The sequence below is a fragment of the Penicillium bovifimosum genome, assembly GCF_028826915.1.
Source record: "Penicillium bovifimosum strain IBT 22155 chromosome Unknown utg000008l_segment0_segment0, whole genome shotgun sequence".
In the NCBI taxonomy this organism is placed as follows: Eukaryota; Fungi; Ascomycota; class Eurotiomycetes; order Eurotiales; family Aspergillaceae; genus Penicillium; species Penicillium bovifimosum.
Genome location: NW_026622717.1, coordinates 667,085 through 687,954, shown reverse-complemented (window position 1 = coordinate 687,954; position 20,870 = coordinate 667,085). Strand labels below are relative to the sequence as shown.

Below are 20,870 nucleotides of genomic sequence, written 5' to 3'. Positions count from 1 at the left end.
GTCTTCCAGTGATCTTTGACGCTGACTAGTAATATTTTTCACAACGGTCCAGGTATCGAATACGTTTTGCCTTTCCATTTCCACCATGCATGTCCCCTATCAAGTCCGCATATTCATCCTTCAACTCTTGAGCACGTACAGATAAATCTTCTGCCTTTGGCTCTACCAATTCACCGTCGTCGTCAAGATCATTGTAGAGAATATGGATCTCCTCCAATGGTCCCATTGGGGAAAGATAATTTGACATATACCCATCTGGAGAAAAAGTGACCCAATCATCTTCACAAACAAGGACAACCTGGAAACAGAGGAGTTGGTCGCCATAAAAATGAACCAAGTCTTGTAGGCGCTCCTTTTCGTCGGTGAAGTCAAGACTAAACCAAGCAAATCATGAAGTGGACGAAAGTAGAACGAGCCCGCATCCGATTTAGAATGTTCCATGGCCAGGAAATGCTTCAGCGTGTGCTGTCGAGACTCATGGCACACGCCTAGGGCCACAGGATGAGGACAGTTTTCCAACGGCTTGCTTTCTAGTTTCCTCCACTCAAATCGGTGGTTCAAAAACTTAGATACGGAACCCGCCGTAATATCGTGAACTCTTCGTAATCATCGTCGTCAAAGCCCACCTCGAAGAATACGGCTTCGATGACTCGAGGTGGTGGCCAGGTATATTCCCAGACCATCAGGCGTATCTCGATAGGCAGGCTTGGAAAGTGATGGAAGTCTGAGTTGTTCAGGCAGCTCATGTTTCCCACCAGGACCGAGCCAGCAGCTTTTGATTTTTCAATCTCTGTATAAGTAAATCGCCTTCGGGGGTAACCTCTAGAGGAAAACTCAGTGATGAGAGGCAAAATATAGGTGTTTTCGCGGTCATGAAAACAGTGCCGCAACATGAAACCAAGCTACATACTTTCCGAGGTAGACTTCCTCGGCATCTCCACAAGTGCACGGGCAGTGGGCCTCGTGGCTGGCCCCCACCAAAGCCTTCACCCGCCAGGTGGAGACTCTTACTGGGTTGTAGATCGCCATTATGATGTCTGCAATGCCGTCAATGCCGCGAGTCTACCGTGAATCTCCAATCGTTCGTCGGAAGCAGACATTTCCTCATATGCTTTCTTCAGTGCTTAGGTGACTAGGCATGCAGCATGCTCCAAGATAGGCAGTCATCGGCGTCCTCTTCTTTACGAGATCAACGACTGTCTGGATGATTGGATTGGATCTTGATTCCGATGTCTCAATGTGATGTTGTACTTCCGAGGAACGGCCGGAATACCAATAACCATAACATCAGGGTATAAAAGGATCTGCCCTGCCACTCTAATGGAGACCAGATGCACCAAGCATAGGCCCCTTTATAACGCTCGTATATTCTGCTTCACATGATGTCACCAAACTGGGAACCTCCGCGAGACTACCGTAATCGTCCAGTCGCCATCCTCGGCGCAGGTGTTCTGGGCCGACGAATAGGTACGAATTACCTCTTGCGCGTCATGCAGTCTAATAGATATCAGTGCTAACAAATGCCGGGATTAGGATGCATCTGGGCTTCTGCCGGCTACGATGTCCGAATTCGAGACCCCAGCGCTCAGCAGCGAGCAGATGGACTTGCATACATTCAGGAGAATGTCGACTCATATCCCGCAAAGGCAAACAAAGCCCATGGCTCGTTTGAGGCTTTCGAAGACATGAAGCAAGCCCTCGAGAATGCCTGGCTTGTCATTGAAGCTGTTCCAGAAAAGATCGACCTCAAGATCGCCACTTTCGCTGAATTAGAGGCCTTTGCCCCGGATGATTGCATTCTGGCCACCAATTCATCCTCATACAAGTCTTCCGAAATGATCAGCCAGGTCTCAGAATTGACTAAAACACGAATCCTGAACATGCACTATTACATGCCGCCAGTATGTATGGTTGTGGAACTGATGACGGATGGATACACTGCCCAGGAGATATTCCCTTTCATGGTTGAGCGCTCCAAGGAAGCTGCCATAATTCCGTATGTGGCAAGAAAGGAGTCAACTGGGCTCATCTTCAATCGCTTATGGGCTGCCATGAAACGCGAAGTCTTGACCATCTTAGCCGAGGGTGTTTCGGTGCCGGAGGAGATTGATGCTATGTGGAAAGAACTGTTCCTCAAAGGAGGGAACCTTCCCTGCCAGACAATGGACAGTAAGTTCTTCGCCCAGCTTCTTCGTAGAATCTGCTGACAGACTTTGCCTAGATGTTGGTCTAGACACCGTTGCATTTATCGAAAGTCATTACGTCAATGAACGCGGGCTCTCTCCGGAGAAAACGGTTGACTTTTTGAAAAGCAAGTACCTCGACCACGGTAAACTTGGGTCAAAGTGCTCGAAGGGTGGTCTCTATCCTCCTGTTGACCAGTCAACTGTCATCAAGCCCAATCCTAGAACAGAACCCGAAATTTTGGTGCTGGATCTGGGCTTGTCAGCCACCCCTCCCACCACCACAGCCGGAGAGATCATCAGGATTTCTGCAGATGGTAAGCTACCAAAAGCAATTCTGAAAGGCCAATATTTGCCCGATGGGATTGCTGTGCACTCACCCTCCCGCCGCATGTTCTGGACTTGCATGGGTGTCCCAGGAAAGTCGGAGGGAGCCGTTTACTCTGCCAACGTGGACGGCACCGATCTCAAGATCCTTGTTGCTCCCGGAATCATCAACACGCCAAAACAGCTGGCTCTGGACCCCGCCGCACAAGCTGTCTATTTTTGTGACCGTGAAGGGTGCCGAGTCTACCGCTGTGCGTTTGACGGCTCCAATCTTGAGATCCTGATTGATAGATATCGCCAAGATCCCACCCCAGAAGAAGCTAGCTATAGATGGTGTGTGGGCGTTGCCGTGAGCCCCAGTCAGGGTAAATTCTACTGGACTCAAAAGGGTCCGTCGAAGGGTGGCCACGGGCGAATCTTCTGCGCCAATATCGTAACCCCCACAGGTCAATCACCTGATGCTCGGGATGATGTCCAGTGTATTCTGTCTGATCTCCCTGAACCGATTGATTTGGATGTGCACGAACCCTCTCGCACGCTGTACTGGACTGATCGTGGCGAATTGCCCTGGGGCAACTCGCTGAACAGAATGAGGTTGGGCGAAGACGGGCTTCCTCTGCCAACCGACTCCTCACGAAAGTATGAGATGATCACCAGGAATCTGAATGAGGCGATCGGTCTGAAATTGGATACCGTCAATTCCCACATCTATCTCACTGATTTGGGCGGATCGATCTATCGCTGCGATCTTGATGGCACCCACAAGGAAAAGCTTCGCTCTGACGACAACCGAGCCTTTTCTGGGATTGCTCTTCTATGGCCTTGAAGTATGATAGCGAGTTCTTGTTTATTTGTTTAAGCTATGTAGTATGTAGGAATCAAGTGCTTCAGAGGTTGTGAAACGTGTCATAAGAATGATTGTCTAAATTTTAACTGGCCACGCCTCTGGGCCTCTGGCATCCACACGACGACAGTACGTTGCCTGCCCTCGCGCCTTCCTTTTTCCCTCATCTAAGCATGCGCCTTCCTCGAAAGTAAAGAATTGTTTCCTTCCAGCTAGACAAGGAAGGTCCCCTGGAAATTCCCCACAAAGAGCCTCGGTCGGTTCAGGAAGAGGTGCCAGCCCCGGCTACCTCGGAAGTTGTTGGAACTTGGAACATCCCGAGGTCGACCAGATGCTATTTGACGCTACCACTCGGCAACCCAACCATCTCGGCAGTGGATTATTACAGATTCGTTATGTCTACACGGCGCTATCGATCGGCTGCTGCTTGCCAAAATTGCCGGCAGCGTAAAGTCCGCTGTAGCGTGACGCTGACCGGTATACCATGCATAGGATGCACGCAGGATCGCAGAGAATGTAACCTCCCGCCGAACAAAACACAGACGTGAGCAATCAATAATCAGTATCGATGAAATTTTACTCATCAAGACAGCATACGTGAGAGGCATACACGTCGAACTTCGTCAGCTATCAATAGCCCGGCCCATACCACTGCTAATGAGCTGATACCTCAATCCTCGGTTCCACTTGATGCGTTTGCAAATACATCCACCTCGCGTATAGATCGTGCTGAGGTGGTTGGCATGAGAAGTGTCTCCAGCCCGCCGGATCATTCCCAGCGTCAAGACGAGGAGCAGACAGGTGTTGAAATTGCAACCAAAGTTCTCGGTAAAAGTAACAGAGTTGGCCAAGCGCCCTTCTATACTGGTAAGTAGTCGCAGTGTGCACTATGCATGGTGCTTGAGGTTAATGCAAGGTTATGTACAGGTGATTCACCAGGGTTCGGAGCTGTGTTTGATATATGCTCGCCTTCACAACAGCCTCTCCGAAGGCACATTCTCCTCGCTTCCAAGACATCTGTCTCTTTATCTCCCGAGGATAGACAATACTTACATTATAAGGGAGTCTTCAGCATGCCCAAAAGGGAAACTTGGGACGCACTCCTGCGTGCGTACTTCCACCACGTGCATCCTATTGTGCCAGTGATCGACGCTACTACACTTCCATATCTCCACGCCAATGAAGGCAGCCAACAATGCAATCTACTACTTCTGTGGAGCATTTTCTATGTTGCAGCGAATGCAAGTAGTAACGGTTTACTTCTCGCCATGCGAAGCTTCAATTTGGCTAACAATAATATACAGCATGTTTCGGCCGAGGTTTGGAGGACAGAGGGCTATACATCCAGGAAAGAGATGAGAGACTCTATGTACTCCCGTGCAAAGGTTTGCTTTTCGACATTCAACTTATATCTTTGTCAGAGTCAATCTAATGGCCCCTTTCAGTGCTTGCACCATAATGGTGGTGAAAGAGACCAAACTGTTCTCCTACAATCGGCACTCCTACTGGGATTCTACTCCTCAGAAGCCGGTACTTACACACAACCATGGTTATGGCTCGGTGTTGCCATTAGCACTTCCCAATCAATGGGTCTGCATCGTTGCTCTGCTGCAGTATGCGCTACTTCACCTATACCAGTACAACAACAGTGTCTTTGGCGACGTCTTTGGTGGATCTGTTTCTATAGAGACCGATGGCTAAGTCTCACAATGGGGCGTCCGTTAAGAATCAACAAAAATGACTGCAATACTGCGATGCCATCAGCAGACGACATGTTGAGTGAGTTTTCTGCATTACCTGAATCCATTTCGGCGTCATATATCCCGGAGGACCTGTCGCAGCTGGCAGAATATTGGGTGACAATGGTCGAGCTCACCAGGCTTTTGGGAGATACTCTCACCTTGAGCTATCAACCATTTGGGCCTTCCTCATCTTTCCGGCAGGTTGAAGGGCTTGAGAAAGAGATCGTGCGCTTTCGACTGCCGGAGACCAAAGTAGTGGCACATAGTCCGCTTGCAACCTTCTATCTATATCACTTACAGCTTCATTACCAGTAAGCGTCAAACTCACATACCTATTTGACATCTTGTTTCTTATACTGACGATCGAAAGAGCCTTTCTTATTACCTTTTACCGCCCCTTCATCACAAAATCACCGGAAGGGATACCTGAATCCTATCGAAGCCAATGGCAAGCTCATGTTCGCAACCAGATCGAGATGGCCGCACTACAGACAAATGCCGTTCTGGACATTCTAGTACGTGAGAGACTGCTAGGATTTTCAGGCCCAATGACGTGCGTTTCTACCTCAATTTCTACGATGCCTTGCCTAACAATCTATCTAGGCCACCTCTTTTAGTCCCAGCAATGCACGTCCACCTCCTCAACTGCAAATCTACCGATCCCCTTTCCCGACATCTAGGGCTCATCAAACTAGAGCTGTGCATGATAGTCCTGGAACAAATGCAACACACTCACCCCTCTTCTTCGGTCTTTCGAGGTATCTTCCTTGAAGCTATGCGTCACATTTTCCCAAACTATGTGGCCCAATCGACTATTCCCGGGCCTGCTATACAGGAATCCTCTCCACCGCAGGATGCCTCGGCGGATGATTCCGTAGCAGGAATCACAATAGGCGAAAATGCTATTGATGCACTAATGGATGAGGAGTCGGAGTCAATCTTCAACTTCTGGGAGTCACTTTTCAGTACGCAAACATAGGCACATACCTGCTTCGCGAGTCATAGGTATACTTTACGAAAAAGAGGGCAGTTCCTTGCATTCAAACTACAGTAATACCACCCGCAAACCAGAAGGCGCAGTTATGAATACGATTGGATCCCTTTCAGTCTTGAACACTTCAATTAATTCCTCACCAACCTCGGGCTCTTCACAACAGTGAAAGAATCCTTTACTAATGATTCCATCATGAGAGAGGATTGTTCCCACGACCTCCAGGCACAGGGAGTCGAATGACGGGTAACCTGTAAGATATTAAGAAGCACAACTTCACTGGAGGGATACCAGATATCATAGAATGAGAGACTATGCCAAGAACAGACCGAGGCTCAGAGACCTCCACGCCAAGCAGAGTAAAGAATCAGATAAGCTCCACCTAGCGACGGAATAATCGGCCTCCGTAGATGGAAGCCAAGGGCTCGGTTTGGTGCCATGGTTCAGCCCCATCGATGTTCAAGTTGTTTCAAGATTATCAGGACGACCAACTTCTGATCTACCTCCTTTCTCAGGTGTCGTCTGCAAAAAGACGAAGGATACACTAGAGCGATGGGAATGCGAAAAGGAACTGCGATCTATATAAAACATCATCCTTGACGGGAGGCACAAATCCATAACATATTGGAACCTTATGATACGATAGAGCCATAGCAGTTCGAATTATATTCCGTCCTATTCAAATGAAAACGTTAATTCTGAAGTGAGAAGTAATGAGAACAGGAGTATCCCATATGTGAACGCTCTTAAAACTCCAAAAACCTCAGATCGACATTCCATCCATGCAACACGGGGATCTTCCTCCTAAGGTGTACATAAAGGTGATATCAAGAAACATTTGCTCTGTGAGTCTGTGACAAGGGCGGGGAGTGTAAAGAATCAAATTTGTCACGGGAGAAGAGAATTGTAACAAGATACACGAAATAAGGTGTATAAGACTTGGGGTATTAAAGGAAGTATCCGCAAACATTTCAAGTACATGATCTGGTGAAATCGATTAACGATTTGGCATGTGATTTGTACCAGACCCTGTTGAAATTGCAGATTGGTGAGCGCGGTAATGTACCGAATCCACAGGATTCGATGGGAGGGATGGCGAATTTTCCTGTGGAAGAGCTGCCGAAGGCTGGAACAAACCATGCCGCGCGGGAGGAGGAGAGAAGACATGATTGTGAGAGGGGGGTCGGTGACAGTAGAGCGGTGCTCGAGGGCATGAGAGAGATGTGGCTGTGATTTCCGCACATCCAACGGGGATGAGCTTAAGGACCGGAACCCTGATTTGCGATGGTCTGCATCATAGTCGGGATTGTGGAAGGTTCCTTGGGTCTGATGCCTTGGCTCATGCTCCATGCCGTAAGGGGTGTTGTTGGCCGATGAGTTGGCAGCCGAGGCATTCTCAGGAATAGTGGATGCCGAGCCATTGGGAGCATGAATATCCACCATCCTCTTTTGAGCAGCTGGTGTGGTATATGATGAGGGTTGCGGATGCTCAAGTGTGCGATCTTGCGGCCGATATTGCTGTGGAGGCTGATGGTGATGTTGTTGTTGCTGCTGATGAATAGGGTGTTGTGGGTTGGCCCAAGGAGTCTGTTCGAGGAACGCTTCTTCTGCCGTACGGAAGACATTGGAAGACATGGTAGACACGATAGGCCGCGGTGGGACCGCCGATGAATGCCGCGGTGCCGAAGCCCGTGATTCATTGGGGATCTATGCGCTACTGTCAGCAAGAGGCCAAACTTGCTAAAAAAGAGGATGAAGCAACTTACCCCCATCTTCTCGAGATCATCATCGAGTTCGTTCGGACGTGCGCCCATCAAGGACGGAGCAGCAGGGAAACCGACATACTTGGCCACACCAGCCATAATGGAAACCTCTTGGTTGTATGCAGCCTGATGTGCGATTTGCTGCGAGCGACGAGTGGGGAATGGAATGATATGATGTGGACTGAGCTCATCTGTCTTGAAGCGATCGTGTTGAATGGCATAAAACTGCTTGCTGATTGCACTCGAATGCCGTTCGCGTGCGTCACGAATTCGCTGGAAGTAAGTGCTGTGTGCCTGCGCTCGCTCGGCCAGGGCCTTGTGCATGAGTGACTTCATGCGGTATCGGTACAAGTTGTCCTCGTATTCGACCTTAGAGGCGCAGTGACGTTGCACACACTCAATCTGGCGCAAATACTCGGGATGTGTTGGGTTCGGCCCGGTAAGCATCTCCAACTCGCGATTGAGTTTGGATATACGTTCGTCATAAATCCTGGGACGGTGAGCAACCGAGCAGTTCAGAAATGGGACAAAAACTCTTACTTGTCACGTAACGTTGCAAACTCTTTTTCCAATGTCGCCAGTGAATCCATAGCAGACATCTTTTTCACAGCTGTAAGAGGTATGAGTATTTGTAGCGCACCAGAGGTTTCTGAAAGGGGAAACTTACACTCTTCAGCTCGAAGAACTGCCTCGGGGCCATCAGGCTCATCTCGTTCTGCGGGCTCCTCGTCTTCTCCAACAATCTCATCAGCGACATCTTCTAACGTGCCTTCGATGCCGGGATCTGCCTCCCCATCGGCATCTTGGTCTCTCTTTCCTTTCCGCTTACCCTTTTTGCCCTTTTTGCTCTTCGAAGGCGGGGCTGGCAGGTCCGACTCAGGAACATCGTCAACCAGTGTACCATCTTCGTTGACATCGTGAGAATTGTCGAGCGGCTCCGGCGAAAGAGGGATATCATCGTCCATCGGGTCACTTAACAAGTCACTCTTGATGGAGCTCCGACGTTTCTTCAAGGGTTCTTCGTCGCCCAACTCGGTGCCGGTTTCATCACCGCCTTCGACGCGTTTTCGTTTGTTGCCGATGCTCTCTGAAAACTCGGAGTCGCCGTGGCCACCGAGGTCTGGGATATCGTCGGTCAAGCCATTGTTCTTCGAAGAACGTCGCGGTTTGCTCGGTGAGTCGTCCGCCACAAGTTCTTCATCATCGACATCCTCGAGTGTCGTGGATTGATGAAGCTTGCTGGGACTTGGGCCGGCACTTGCGGCACTTAAAACAATGTCTCGTTTCCGAATGTTGTGGGGAGAATCCTCAATGCGCTCCGTTTCCGCTTCCGAATCGTTCTCGAGCTTATCCGATTTGATGGGATCTTCAAAGTCAGAAGGCTCATTGTCCGAAACGTCGTCGATCTCACTCAAGCTACTTGAGCGTCCATCGTCGTCCATGAGCGGGTCATCCAGAAAGGGGTTTCGCTCGCCATTTGGAAGTCTTGGCTCTGCCCCCGTTGAGGGACCAACGGAGGCTTGTTCTCTGCTATCGGCCACCTCCATCGACAATCCTGCAGCTTATAAAGCTGGCGCGTTCCAACAAGACTGTGGAGGAAGAATTCCAGGAGGTATTGAATGCTTTGTTTGTCCGCAGCGAGGTTGGGGTTCGCCGCAGTTGTGAGGAGAGGGAGGAAAAAGGACCGGTTGGGGAAATGTGTGCTTCGTTCGTAATTCTAGCAAAATCACGAATCGTATTAGCTCAATTGCCATGTCAACTCAGCAAAAACAGTGCGAGATAAGATATGGTGGGCAAAAAGTGGGTGGTGGGTGCGCGAGACAGGTCAGCGCCTCCAGAAGGCGGTGGTGCGGAGATTGATCATCGAGCGCCCCCAAGTCAGTAACAATGGCCCAGGGAGGGCTAGAGGTCGCGCAAAGCAAATATTCTAGCTACACGGGTTCCAGAAGACATAGATATATCGTCTCTTTGACAAAAGGGCCAGATAACCCCAGAGATGGATGTAAAAAACCACAAGCGACGTACCGATTCGACAATGCGCCGGGAGCAACGCTGGTAATGAGCACAGCTGCTCGCGACCGAGCAAGGTTCTCAGAACCACCGCGTCTCTAGAACGCAAATTATGACTTGAATTCAGACCCACGCGTGTCACCGAGACTGTAGCTCGTGGAGCTTTCGGTCCGACGAATCTTGCGTAGACCGACTCTGGAGAGCGAGGGGAGGTTGGCTAGCAAGCGGTTAAGACGAGAGTACCGAGTCGCAGGGGGGTTGGCGGCATGAAGGAGGTCAGGGACTGTGACCAAAATCGACCAATGATCAAGGTTGGAAAGAACACGCCAAAGAGGGGGTTTCAGTAGACAAAAGCAGCAGATCGCTATGATGGGGTGCAGCAACAGAAGCGAGTGACCGTCGATTCTGCCGCGTTGCGTTCCGGCGAGGGCAAGCCTCACCGCTCGAAGAAAAGCCCCAGTCACGTGAGGTTGTATCTGACGTAGCCGGAAAGCGAGGATATTGACTTTGTATGCAGAATAACAGCCTATTGGAATGAGACTTGAACTTTGAATCCCTTAGATCAGAGTAAAAGAGACCAGGGACCGAAGTATCGCTTTCCTTGGTCGCAACATGACTCAGAGCCTACAGTCCGGACAACCTTGAAATCACAAGCAATAACTTCAGGCACTTGATTGCTAAAGACGAGGCGATACTCAAGTCAAAACGCGTAATCAAGATGATACGCCTGCAAAGAAGATCTTTATGCACCTCGATCAGCTACCTAAAGCATACAATATACATGTAGGAACATCAATGTAAGAGTCGATCAACCGCCTGCAACATAGTCATGTGATAAGCGGCTTTCCGCGCCAAGACCCGATAAGCAGAGACTAAAGAAAAAAAAAAGTCGGAGCTATCATCGGGGGAATGTCAATCGCAACGAAACCGACGACTTGATCATCTACTTTTGGTCTACCAACGCAGACCAAACACATTCTTTTCAAAATGGGTAAAAAATCAAAATCCTCATCTAAGACTGAGGAGAAGTCCAGCACGCCCGCTGGCACCCTACCCTTCGGCGGTGCAACTTTGGATCCAACGCTGTCCTCGCTTTTCGCGAAAAGTGTATGTCTATCGTTCTCAATGTACAATCCATGAAACTCGAACTGACAATTGCTAGGCTGGTCCTGTGCAAACCCCTGTGATCAAGTATGTCGAGCCCGTCGCAAGGGCAAAGAAGAGCGAAGACGATGCTGCCGACGATGAGGAACTCTCCGAACTAGACGATGAGGAAATGGAGGATGTCGATGCGAGCGATTCGGAGGCTGTAGAAGCGGAAGAAAAACCCATGGAACCACAAAATCGGAAACGCAAGCGTGGAAATGCTGGCGAAGATGTTGAGGAGACATATATGCGTCGCATTGCAAAGGAGGAGGAAAAGGACGCGGAAAAGAGGAAGTCCGAGCAAGCGAAGCGCCTAAAGCAGACCGAAAAAGAGACCGAGAAAGAAGGCAGCGAAAACGAAGAAGCCTCCGACAAAGAATCGGCATCAGAAGGCAGCGACGACGAAGAGACCGCTCCCGCCCCGGTGCACGAGAGTGTGGCTGGTACTGCCAAAGCAGATGAGCTTGAGAAGTCCTCCCGCACGGTCTTCCTGGGTAATGTCTCCACTGAGGCCATCAAGTCTAAGACCGCCAAGAAGACCCTCCTCAGGCATCTGGCCTCTTTCTGCTCCACGCTGCCTGAATCCACCGGCCCGCACAAGGTTGAGTCGATACGTTTCCGTTCTGTTGCATTTGCCAGCGGTGGTGGTATCCCCAAGCGTGCTTCCTTCGCCAAGCGCGAGGTGCTTGACGAAACCACACCCAGCACCAACGCATATGCTGTGTACACCACTGCTCAAGCTGCCCGCAAGGCTCCCTCTGCCTTGAACGGCACTATGGTTTTGGACCGCCATTTGCGAGTCGATAGTCTCGCTCATCCCGCAGAAATCGACCACAAGCGTTGTGTGTTTGTGGGCAACCTGTCTTTCATTGATAGCGAGACGCCCGAAGAAGATGAGAAAACCGGCAAGAAGAAGAAGGCTCGCGCACCAGCTGATATCGAAGAGGGTCTGTGGCGCATCTTCAATGCCCACACCGGCGGCAAGGACAAGAAGAACCCTAAGCAAAGTGTCGAGTTCGTGCGCGTGATCCGTGACAGCACCACTCGTGTTGGTAAAGGGTTCGCCTACGTCCAGTTCTACGATGGCAATGGCGTGGAGCAGGCGCTCCCCCTCAACGGGAAGAACTTCCCTCCTATGCTTCCCCGCAAATTGCGTGTCCACCGTGCCCGCAAGGTCATCAAAAAGAAGGAGTCCTCCGCTCCCGATGCCAAGCGCTCCCGTGTGGATGAGGCACAGAAGACGATGCAGGGACGTGCCACCAGGCTACTTGGACGAGCTGGTGCTGCTAAGGTCAAGGCCGAGGCAAACAGTACTATTGCCGGCAACTCGTTTGTGTTTGAAGGTCACCGTGCGACCGAAGGATCATCGTCTATCAAGCTGAAGCAGAAGAGCCGTGGTTCTAAGGCCAAGCGAGAAAGCAGGAGCAGCAAGCGGGCTGCAGCATACAAAGCTACGTATGGTCGTAAGGGTTAAAATGAATCAGCCATGTTGTGTCTTTTACGGCGTTAGGATGGGCATTTGAATATAGTGAATAAAGATCACAAAGTTCGAGACCAGTCATGGTTTAGCATCTATATTACTCGTTATATGCGTACTCTACTGTGGATGTTGAGACTGGCGCCGTCTACGATGTAACACAGTAGGTACATGCTCTGGCTGATCTTGACGTCATTGTCAACAAGTCAACAGTTTACCAGAGACGGTCACGGGTCACCACACCCTTCTCTCTTGTTTCATTTATTATTTACTACTTACGTCTCATCCTACTCAATAAGTGATCAGAAGGTCAAAGTGAACTGCTCAAAGAAGGCCTTTCAGGTAGGAGATGGTTAGGTGTTCGTCAACAAAGACCTGAGCTAACTCGGGTCATACAGAAAGGAATTCATTGGAGCACTTTCTTAGTTTTTATATGCTCGCTATTCCCATTTTCATAAATTCTCGTGATCTTACGACGCGACCTTGAACGCGGCGGCCTCGTGTTTGACCTGAAGGCAACAGTATCCGCTTCACCTTCGAGGTCTAACGCCACACACAGTCCTAGGTGGCACCAAACCTTGACTCACCTTTCAAATTCAAATTAAGATCTAGATCCTTATACATCACCTGCCATTATGTTGCCTTTCGGCCTTCGTCGAGGGAGACACCATCAACCGCGATCTGCAGATCCGAACCACTCAATGTCTGATATACCAACAGAGAGTACCCCAGAGCCAGGGTCTCAAGTCTTCAATCCGAGCTTATCTGATGTGCTTAAAGTCCGATATCTCTTGCAATCAGAACGCATGCCCGAGGAACTCATCGATATGATAATCGATGATGCGGAATATTGGCCTTCAATAGAGCATACACTACGTGAACCGCGAGTCATTCAGAAGGACCGTGATCAAGTTCTGCTCAAAACAGTCCCACTTTGCTACGATCGAAATGTATATCTGCCCGTCTCAAACTCAGTTGATGAGTCCACGCTGATCTTTTTCTTTAGGATCTAGAGCACAACCCAAGTCCTACCCCCCTACCTCATCGAGGCGCCCACCCTTGCCGCAAGATAGTCTTCGAACTATCCTCCCACGACCAGGGCGGCGGGAGATCCCGCGAGAACATGTATGAGTTCTCGTGGACCTGGTTCGACACAGAAGTCATCCACGGCGCTCATACGCGAAACATGTATGTCGACGGGGTTGAACAAGAGATCCTGAATAATGAGCAAGGTCAAGTTCGAAAGCACTACACCGAGGCAGATGCGCTCCTACTACCACGTTCAAATAAACTGCAGGTCAATGGAGCGCATGTAGGTGAGACGCAGCACAATACAATTGTGTGGGACTATCGGGACGACATGGACGCAGACTCCACTGAGGCTCTTGAGATTGAGAGGAATCAGGGTCGTGGGCGTTTGACCCTCGATGGGCGGGGGTGCGCGAGTTGGAGGTTGGCGATTCGATTGCTCTTTGGGCCCGGGCGAGGTTTCCTGGATGGACAAACCATGTCAAACGAGCGAGCGTGAGAATCTACTGGGCTGTATAGGGCCATAGATGGTAATCGAGGACCACGCAGTCATGTAGATGGGAAGCTTGCCCAGCGGCTGGCCACTAAAGAAGCTGAGCTCAAATGAATCAATGATAATCGATACTTCCCTTCTGAGTTCGCACATCGAATCACGAAAGCAGCTCTGGACTACATCCATGTAGGATGTATACAAGTCCCTGTATATACTTGCCAAACGCTGATTGGGGCCCGGAAGCTCATAATCGATCACGCCATTCCGCCAAGCCTACCCGACCGACGCCAAAAGAGAACAATATAAAGCCGTTGGGTTCCTCGAGCTGCGCTCTTAAATCAATTCCTTCTCAGATGTGTGATAAGCCATTTCCAGTCCCACATGGCGTTGCTTCGTTCTAGTCTCTCACCGTGAAAGATGGTGTTTCCCCTGGAACGAGAAGTACCATCTTCTCCTACTAACGCAAACACAAGCCGACGCGAAGCGCACAGTGGGGCCGAGTCGCCGATTGACCGCACCCGAAAATGAGTCGCCGATTGAGTCGCCGTTTGGCAGAACTCTCAGGCCCCCCAGACCGCCAAGTGCGCCCTACGCTTCAGGCCCCATCTCCACCCTGTGGATCACGGATTGGCTAGTGCCGCTCGATAGAACGCCGACCCATCTCGTCCGAGAGACAAATGTGTCATGCGGTTATGGACGCGACGGATGAGAATAATGTACCGCTCATAGCGAGGCCTTGACTGGACGCTGGTTGCGTTATCTGCATGAAGATTCTCGCGATACTTGGGGGCTACCAAGCATTCCTATCGGCGATGATGTGTTCCTGACCCAGGGGTCCCTTCCACTTCCTGAATCCTAACCTACTGAATGTTTTAAATATCCCCGACCTGGCCCCCCGCGGGATATATTTGCGATATATCTGCTTTATCATAGTTATTTGAATGAACTCCGAATTGACGATCTTCTCTCACTCTACTCTCACCGACACTCATCTTACCCACATTTCTTATCTCCCAATCCCGATCCCCACAACATGGCTACTCGGAAATGCGCAGCTGTCGTCGTGGGAGCTGGCCCGGCCGGAGTGGCTGTTATGGGCAACCTGCTAGAGCGCCAGCTCGGCACAATCGCTTGGATTGATCCTTCTTTCGAGGCTGGACGGGTCCACAGCAAGTACCGCGAGGTCCCTAGGTGCGTCTAGGCTTCCTGGCACGTAAACACGGAGTATACTAACGGGCTATCCTCCAGTAACACCAAGGTTTCACTGTTCCAAGCGTTCGCAACGGCAACACAGCCTTTCCAGAAAGTGATCAACAACACAAAGGCCCCAAATGCATTCTCCGCATTGGCCAAGCTAGACCAAGAGTCAACCTGCCAACTCGGCTACGCAGCAGACATGGTCCGCAGCCTGACCGAAGGTCTAATGAAGATGGACGATGTATACGCATGCCACGGCTCCGTCAGATCAGCCCATCTCAACGAAACCGTAAGTGCAGCGCAAACCCAACCTGACTCACAAACTAACAATGACGTCAGACCTCGAACTGGACCATCCGCATTAAGCAGAACTCCTCCGAAGATCTGGAGATTGAAGCCGCCCGCCTGATCCTCTGCACGGGCTCCTTCCCCACATCAGCCCCGATCCCAGTCGCGGGACTGGACATCCAGCGCTTGGACCTTGACTTAGTCCTCAAGCCCTCGGATCTTGCCAAGACCCTGCCGGCCGAAAAGCCCGTGACAGTCGCCGTCGTCGGCGCATCCCACAGCGCCATCCTGGCCATCTTGAACCTCACCACGCTAGCCCAGACTTCCCACCCCTTGCTCCGCATCAGATGGTTCACCCGTCACGCCCTCCGCTACGCGGAGTACAAGGACGGCTGGGTGCTGCGCGACAACACCGGTCTCAAGGGTCTAGCAGCTGACTTTGCGCGCTCGGAGCTGGAGGATGATAAGCTGCGTACTTCTCGCGCGGGCCAGGTTCTGACTAAGATTGATTGTGCTGGTGGGAAGGAGGCTGAGGCTAGTCAGTACAGGAGATACATGCCTGGATGTGAGTATCTGGTGCAGGCGGTTGGGTTTACGCGTGGCTCGCTTCCGGATCTTTTTAAGAATGGGAATCCGCTTGCTATTGGCTTTGATCATGATAGTGGGAGGTTCCATGAGGCTGGGAATAGCGAGGATGTGCCGGGGTTGTTTGGGGCGGGCATTGCGTTCCCGGAAAGGGTTGTTGACCCGCTTGGTAATGAGGAGTATGCCGTTGGGTTTTGGAAGTTTATGAAGTTTTTGAAGCGGGTTGTTCCGTCGTGGACTTCTTGATTTTCTTGCCTTTGATGCTTCCGGTTCTCTGGACTTTATATTCGATTGAAGACACAACTTCTGGTGTTTTGTGCATTGGGATAGCGGGTTGGGATTTGATGGATACTGATACCTTGGGAGTAATTGGCGTTCAATGGAAGGTTTCAGATGGATTCTCTTGACACTTAGCTACTTTACAAGCTATGAATTGGATGGCATTGTCTCTTCGTTTGCTTGAACCTCATCGCATAATCTCGTACCTAGGCGAATACCTATAAGCTCCGTAGTTCCATTACACTGATCTATGCCTGCAGTCCTGCACATTTATGGCGTATATTACATTCATTTGCACAGCTCTTTCTCTTATATCTCCCGATCATGATACGGATCCACTGGATCTATCCACTGTTACTTCCACCAAACAACGAAAGCAATCACCTGGGCATATAACACATAAATCATCAATGCCACCATCCATCATCCCGTCATAGGTCATATCACATATCACAATCCATCATTGTCATGAGCCCAACCCTCCCTCCAGACCAACATAACCATTGGAAAATCACAACATAACAACCGCCACAACAGCCCCAACAACCGCCCCAACACCCGCCCGCAGACTAGCAGCCGCACCATCCGAAGTCTGCGACGGGAACGCCTCATCATCCGTAGCCGTCGCACGATACTCACTCTGACTCGCAACCGCCTTTCTATCATACCCCGTCGCCGTAACAGTATACGTAGCCGAAGCCTGCGACCAAGTAAGGACCGTCCCGCTAGGCGGCGCCGTAACTCTGCCCCCAACCTCATACAGCGTCGAAGTACCATTGCTGGGATAATCACCGGGTTTGTAGAACTTGTCTGTGTCTGTGAAGCCAAGGTTCTTGCATGTGCTTTCCTGCAGCGTGGCGTCGCAGGAGGACCAGGCCCAGTTTGGTAGGGAGGTGTAGAGATTTGGGAGGTCGGTGGGGAAGAAGAGGTTCCACATGTCGGCGCCGGCGAGGGTGGGTTTTGTGTGTGGGCAGATGTCCCAGGCTCTGTTTTTCATCAGTATTAGATGGTGGATTTCAGGGCTACAGGGTTAGGCTTACGCGGAGATACTGGCACTTGCACCACAGCAGGCACAGTCTGAGGCGCGATTGGCGATGTCGAGGCCGTTACCGATGTTTGAGAGGTCGGTTATGCTGCTTATGTCGTCGCGGATGTGGTCTGTGACGTCTTTCATGCATTTTATCTGCTGATTCCGGGACGAGAGGGTTGTTTGGGTTACTTTTCCTAGATCGCAGGAGCAGCGGTTTGGAGCATTGTCCGGTGCTGGCCAGAAGGGGATTGGCTCTCTGGCTCTGGGGCAGATGGCGAAGTATTGCTGGACGAAGAGCTGGTATTTGCAGGAATAGACCTGGAAAGTCGGTTGTTAGATTCTAATGTTCAGAACATGCGAAGGGTTTAGGGCATAGGAAGAAGTCATACCTGATTCCAGCAGGACTCAGCCATACAGTTGATATACTTCTGGTGCGAGTCACAACCACAGTCCACAATGCAGTTACCATCGCCACGGCAGTCTCTAACGCAAGAGCTCCATCGGTCTGCGACGTTCCTGTTGCATTTTGAGTACTCCGATGCGGAAGCGCAATCGTGGTCGGTGATATTTGTCTGGGCGTTTGCCAGGCCGGAGAGCGCAGCGAGGGCCGCAGCCGACGCAAAGAGGAATTTGGTAGATAGCATGGTGAATCCTATGCTTACTAGATTCAACTGAACAGGCGTGGTTTCTGGGAACTCGGTGATTCAGTTGACCGAGAAGAGAAGTCTCAACACCTGGGGGCGGGTACAGCTGCGCCTTTTATAGGAAGTCATCAGGCAGAACGGCTGTGTGACGACGGCCCAGATTCGAATGCATAAAAGACTTCATCCTGATCTCGGATCCCCGGGCCCATCAATGGATTCTGCTGCAAGTTAGGGGTCGATCATTGCAAACCGAGCTGTCATGTCATCGTCCTCACAAACCAGCCAATAGCTAAGAGTATAGGGCCTAAAAGATGAAGCTAGGCCATCCTTTCGAAAAGCAGTGGATGACTACATCCCCAGTTTCTGCATGTATTCTGCGTCTATTGCATATGGGCAATCACATTCTCTCAAGGGAGATCATCGGCTGATAGATCAGAGATCGGAGCCAGACTCGGCCCTTGTAGATTCGCCAGTCGACAGTATCTCTCCGCAGTTACAGTAGTAGTAACCTGCAGAAAGCTAGGAGCTTTGCTCTCGCAGACACGAGGTAGGATGAACTATTCCCCTCATAGATCGGGTTCGTCAAGAGTTAAGACCCTTGCATGGAATTGAGTTTCGATGACGATCAGGGTGTTATTAATAAATCTGGGCACTGATACGAGGATTTTCCTTTTTCCTGCTTTCTATGGGATTGCAGTGTGTCTCGTATATACGTTGGTAGAGACATGCATGCAGTTGTTGGGTTTGGTCGTTATGCCAGGGTTGGTGGGAGATAGGCCTAGTAATGCGGCTCGCCTGGATCTCTTTTTCCACTGTAGACACTGTAAACACATGGGTTTCAGGTGGTCCAGATGGCAACGACATCGTTTTTTCGGACCTGAAACGTCAGGTGGTTCAGCAGATTCGCATTTCATCGTGGCAGAGTTCAGGTTCCTGGTGCCTGGTGCTTTGGGGTCACGAGTCAGACGCGCACCCAGGCAGACGCGCCAAGGTGAACCGCCAAGGTGTACGAGACAGGGACTGCATTGATAGAAGTCCTAGACCCCGAGTATATGCATGAATTGTACACAGTACACAGTAGAGCTGGGTACAAATATGTGTACTGTGTACAGGGTAGGTGTTCATCACGGTAGCGAAGGACGGCAGTTCGATCCCCACTCTACGCGAAGATCAAACGGAGAATAACAATGAATAATGAGCGAGCAGACTGAGCTCATGTGCGCATATGGGGATTAGGATTTGTGACTTTGAGCGCTAACTTGCTAACGCTCTTAGTCTCCACTAATTCCGGTCGATCATTATTTAGAAAGAGAAGACAAAGAGGAAGTGCCCCCTTGCTCTCTCTTACGGAGTAATTGACGGGGTTCATGTGGTAACATGAGCTCTTTGCAGTTTGCGTATATGCGTATTGCGCTTGGGTTTAGGGTGCATAAATAGTGTGTCCAAGAGTCCAAGACTCTGCAATTAGCGAGATTAGACTACAAAAAGTGGATGATCCTAATTAAATCTCTCCACAGATTCAATTTACCCGGGGAGCCAAGCATTGGCCATGGATGAGAAAGATACTGTACAATCATCGTCGTAGTCGTAGTAGTTGAAGTAGTAGTGTTAGTAGTAGTAGATCAGAATGTACCATTGAACGGCCGCAAAAATAACCAGCGAGAGAGTAGAAAATGCCTCAAATCCCTGACGGAGATTTTGTACAAAGCGCCCGAACCTTGAAAAGGGGGCAATGAGGCGCAGTCAAATTAATGGGAAGTTTCATGTCCACCAAAGAGAAAAGAAAAAAAATACAATCAATTAAAACATGTCACCGTATGCACGGTAATACATTTACAGCATGAAGGCACCGGCGACGAGGGCCAGCATACCACCGGAGACGCGCTTGGCGACACCGGCGTTGGTGGTAGGCACGGAATCCTGAGCAGTCTCCGTAGCGCTAGCCGAGGTGGAAGCAGCGGGGGAGCTCTCAGCGGCAGAGGTAGAGGTCTCAGTAACAGAGGTGCTGGCGGGAGTGCTAGCAGGGGTGGTGGTGGAAGTGGCGGTAGTCAAGGTGGAGGAGCTGGTGGTGCTGACCACGGAAGTCGAGGTAGTCTCAGTGGTAGAGGTAGAGGTCTCGGTAGAAGTGGAAGAGGTGGTGGTCGAGCTGGCAGTGAAAGATGGGGCAGAGACGGTAGCACCCTCAACGGTGAAGCGGTGAAGGAAGTTGTAGTCGTCGCTGTCTTCGTCCGAGACAATCTCAATGGTGTAGTCGGGCTGGGCGGCCAGGTCGGAAGGTACGTGCCATGTGTAGCTGCCGTCGTTCTCAAGGCCCGCTGCAGACGGTCAGTATGCCGAACCCGGGGGAGGTTTCTAAGGGTTATATTGTCCCTGCATGTCATCACTTACAGGCAATGGTAATGCCAGAGCCGGCGGTAGTCACTGCACCCCACTGCAGGTATAGGGTCACAGTTCCGGAGGTAGTAGGAGCCCAGCTCAAGGTGGTGGGCTGGCCGACCTTGAAGGTGTAGCCAGTGACGGGGATGTTGAAGGGGTTGGCGTATTTATCAGCTGAGGCAACGGCGGCCAGGACAGCGACGGCAATGGTGGTGAAGAAGCGCATTATGGTTATATAGCGATATAGCGATATATGAAATATTATGGATATAAGGGGGAATAGGTGGAAGATCCAGATATAAAGAGTGAAATTGGTCGGAAATCAAAACCTCAAAAGAATGGCGAATGCTAAAAAGAGGCGAACAGAGAAAAGATGAACCGGAGATCAGAGTCTAGCAAAGGTTAGTCCTTATACTCAGGTGTACCGGAGTATGAATGCCGCCCATTGAACTAGGGGCAATGTGAA

At 50.5% G+C, this 20,870-nt stretch overlaps 10 protein-coding genes across 10 annotated transcripts; 5 read left to right on the top strand and 5 right to left on the bottom strand.

Annotated features, from left to right (window-relative positions):
* Positions 1-25: 25 nt before the first annotated feature.
* Positions 26-226, bottom strand: N7515_009944 (uncharacterized protein; the record flags this gene model as incomplete). The annotated part of the gene is made up of 1 exon (XM_056670687.1): positions 26-226. The coding sequence occupies one exon, from the start codon at positions 224-226 to the stop codon at positions 26-28; it is 201 nt and encodes a 66-aa protein (XP_056517060.1).
* Positions 227-557: 331 nt separating this feature from the next.
* N7515_009943 (2EXR domain-containing protein) lies at positions 558-1,029 on the bottom strand (the record flags this gene model as incomplete). Its single annotated transcript, XM_056670686.1, has 2 exons — positions 558-822; positions 911-1,029. The coding sequence occupies 2 exons, from the start codon at positions 1,027-1,029 to the stop codon at positions 558-560; spliced, it is 384 nt and encodes a 127-aa protein (XP_056517059.1).
* Positions 1,030-1,379: 350 nt separating this feature from the next.
* N7515_009942 (uncharacterized protein) lies at positions 1,380-3,336 on the top strand (the record flags this gene model as incomplete). Its single annotated transcript, XM_056670685.1, has 3 exons — positions 1,380-1,467; positions 1,534-2,169; positions 2,222-3,336. The coding sequence occupies 3 exons, from the start codon at positions 1,380-1,382 to the stop codon at positions 3,334-3,336; spliced, it is 1,839 nt and encodes a 612-aa protein (XP_056517058.1).
* A 741-nt stretch (positions 3,337-4,077) lies between these two features.
* N7515_009941 (fungal specific transcription factor domain-containing protein) lies at positions 4,078-6,075 on the top strand (the record flags this gene model as incomplete). Its single annotated transcript, XM_056670684.1, has 4 exons — positions 4,078-4,221; positions 4,282-5,407; positions 5,467-5,649; positions 5,700-6,075. Exons 1-4 carry the CDS (start codon positions 4,098-4,100, stop codon positions 6,073-6,075), a joined length of 1,809 nt encoding a protein of 602 aa, XP_056517057.1. The 5' UTR covers positions 4,078-4,097.
* A 675-nt stretch (positions 6,076-6,750) lies between these two features.
* Positions 6,751-9,397, bottom strand: N7515_009940 (uncharacterized protein; the record flags this gene model as incomplete). Its single annotated transcript, XM_056670683.1, has 5 exons — positions 6,751-6,762; positions 7,225-7,794; positions 7,854-8,340; positions 8,391-8,460; positions 8,518-9,397. The coding sequence occupies 5 exons, from the start codon at positions 9,395-9,397 to the stop codon at positions 6,751-6,753; spliced, it is 2,019 nt and encodes a 672-aa protein (XP_056517056.1).
* Positions 9,398-10,847: 1,450 nt separating this feature from the next.
* Positions 10,848-12,480, top strand: nop12 (rRNA-processing protein NOP12; the record flags this gene model as incomplete). Its single annotated transcript, XM_056670682.1, has 2 exons — positions 10,848-10,967; positions 11,023-12,480. 2 exons carry the CDS (start codon positions 10,848-10,850, stop codon positions 12,478-12,480), a joined length of 1,578 nt encoding a protein of 525 aa, XP_056517055.1.
* Positions 12,481-13,184: 704 nt separating this feature from the next.
* Positions 13,185-14,011, top strand: N7515_009938 (uncharacterized protein; the record flags this gene model as incomplete). The annotated part of the gene is made up of 2 exons (XM_056670681.1): positions 13,185-13,433; positions 13,490-14,011. The coding sequence occupies 2 exons, from the start codon at positions 13,185-13,187 to the stop codon at positions 14,009-14,011; spliced, it is 771 nt and encodes a 256-aa protein (XP_056517054.1).
* A 1,027-nt stretch (positions 14,012-15,038) lies between these two features.
* Positions 15,039-16,321, top strand: N7515_009937 (uncharacterized protein; the record flags this gene model as incomplete). Its single annotated transcript, XM_056670680.1, has 3 exons — positions 15,039-15,196; positions 15,254-15,491; positions 15,542-16,321. 3 exons carry the CDS (start codon positions 15,039-15,041, stop codon positions 16,319-16,321), a joined length of 1,176 nt encoding a protein of 391 aa, XP_056517053.1.
* Positions 16,322-16,865: 544 nt separating this feature from the next.
* Positions 16,866-18,028, bottom strand: N7515_009936 (uncharacterized protein; the record flags this gene model as incomplete). The annotated part of the gene is made up of 3 exons (XM_056670679.1): positions 16,866-17,340; positions 17,395-17,702; positions 17,774-18,028. 3 exons carry the CDS (start codon positions 18,026-18,028, stop codon positions 16,866-16,868), a joined length of 1,038 nt encoding a protein of 345 aa, XP_056517052.1.
* A 1,833-nt stretch (positions 18,029-19,861) lies between these two features.
* Positions 19,862-20,630, bottom strand: N7515_009935 (GPI anchored serine-threonine rich family protein; the record flags this gene model as incomplete). Its single annotated transcript, XM_056670678.1, has 2 exons — positions 19,862-20,343; positions 20,417-20,630. 2 exons carry the CDS (start codon positions 20,628-20,630, stop codon positions 19,862-19,864), a joined length of 696 nt encoding a protein of 231 aa, XP_056517051.1.
* Positions 20,631-20,870: the final 240 nt, after the last annotated feature.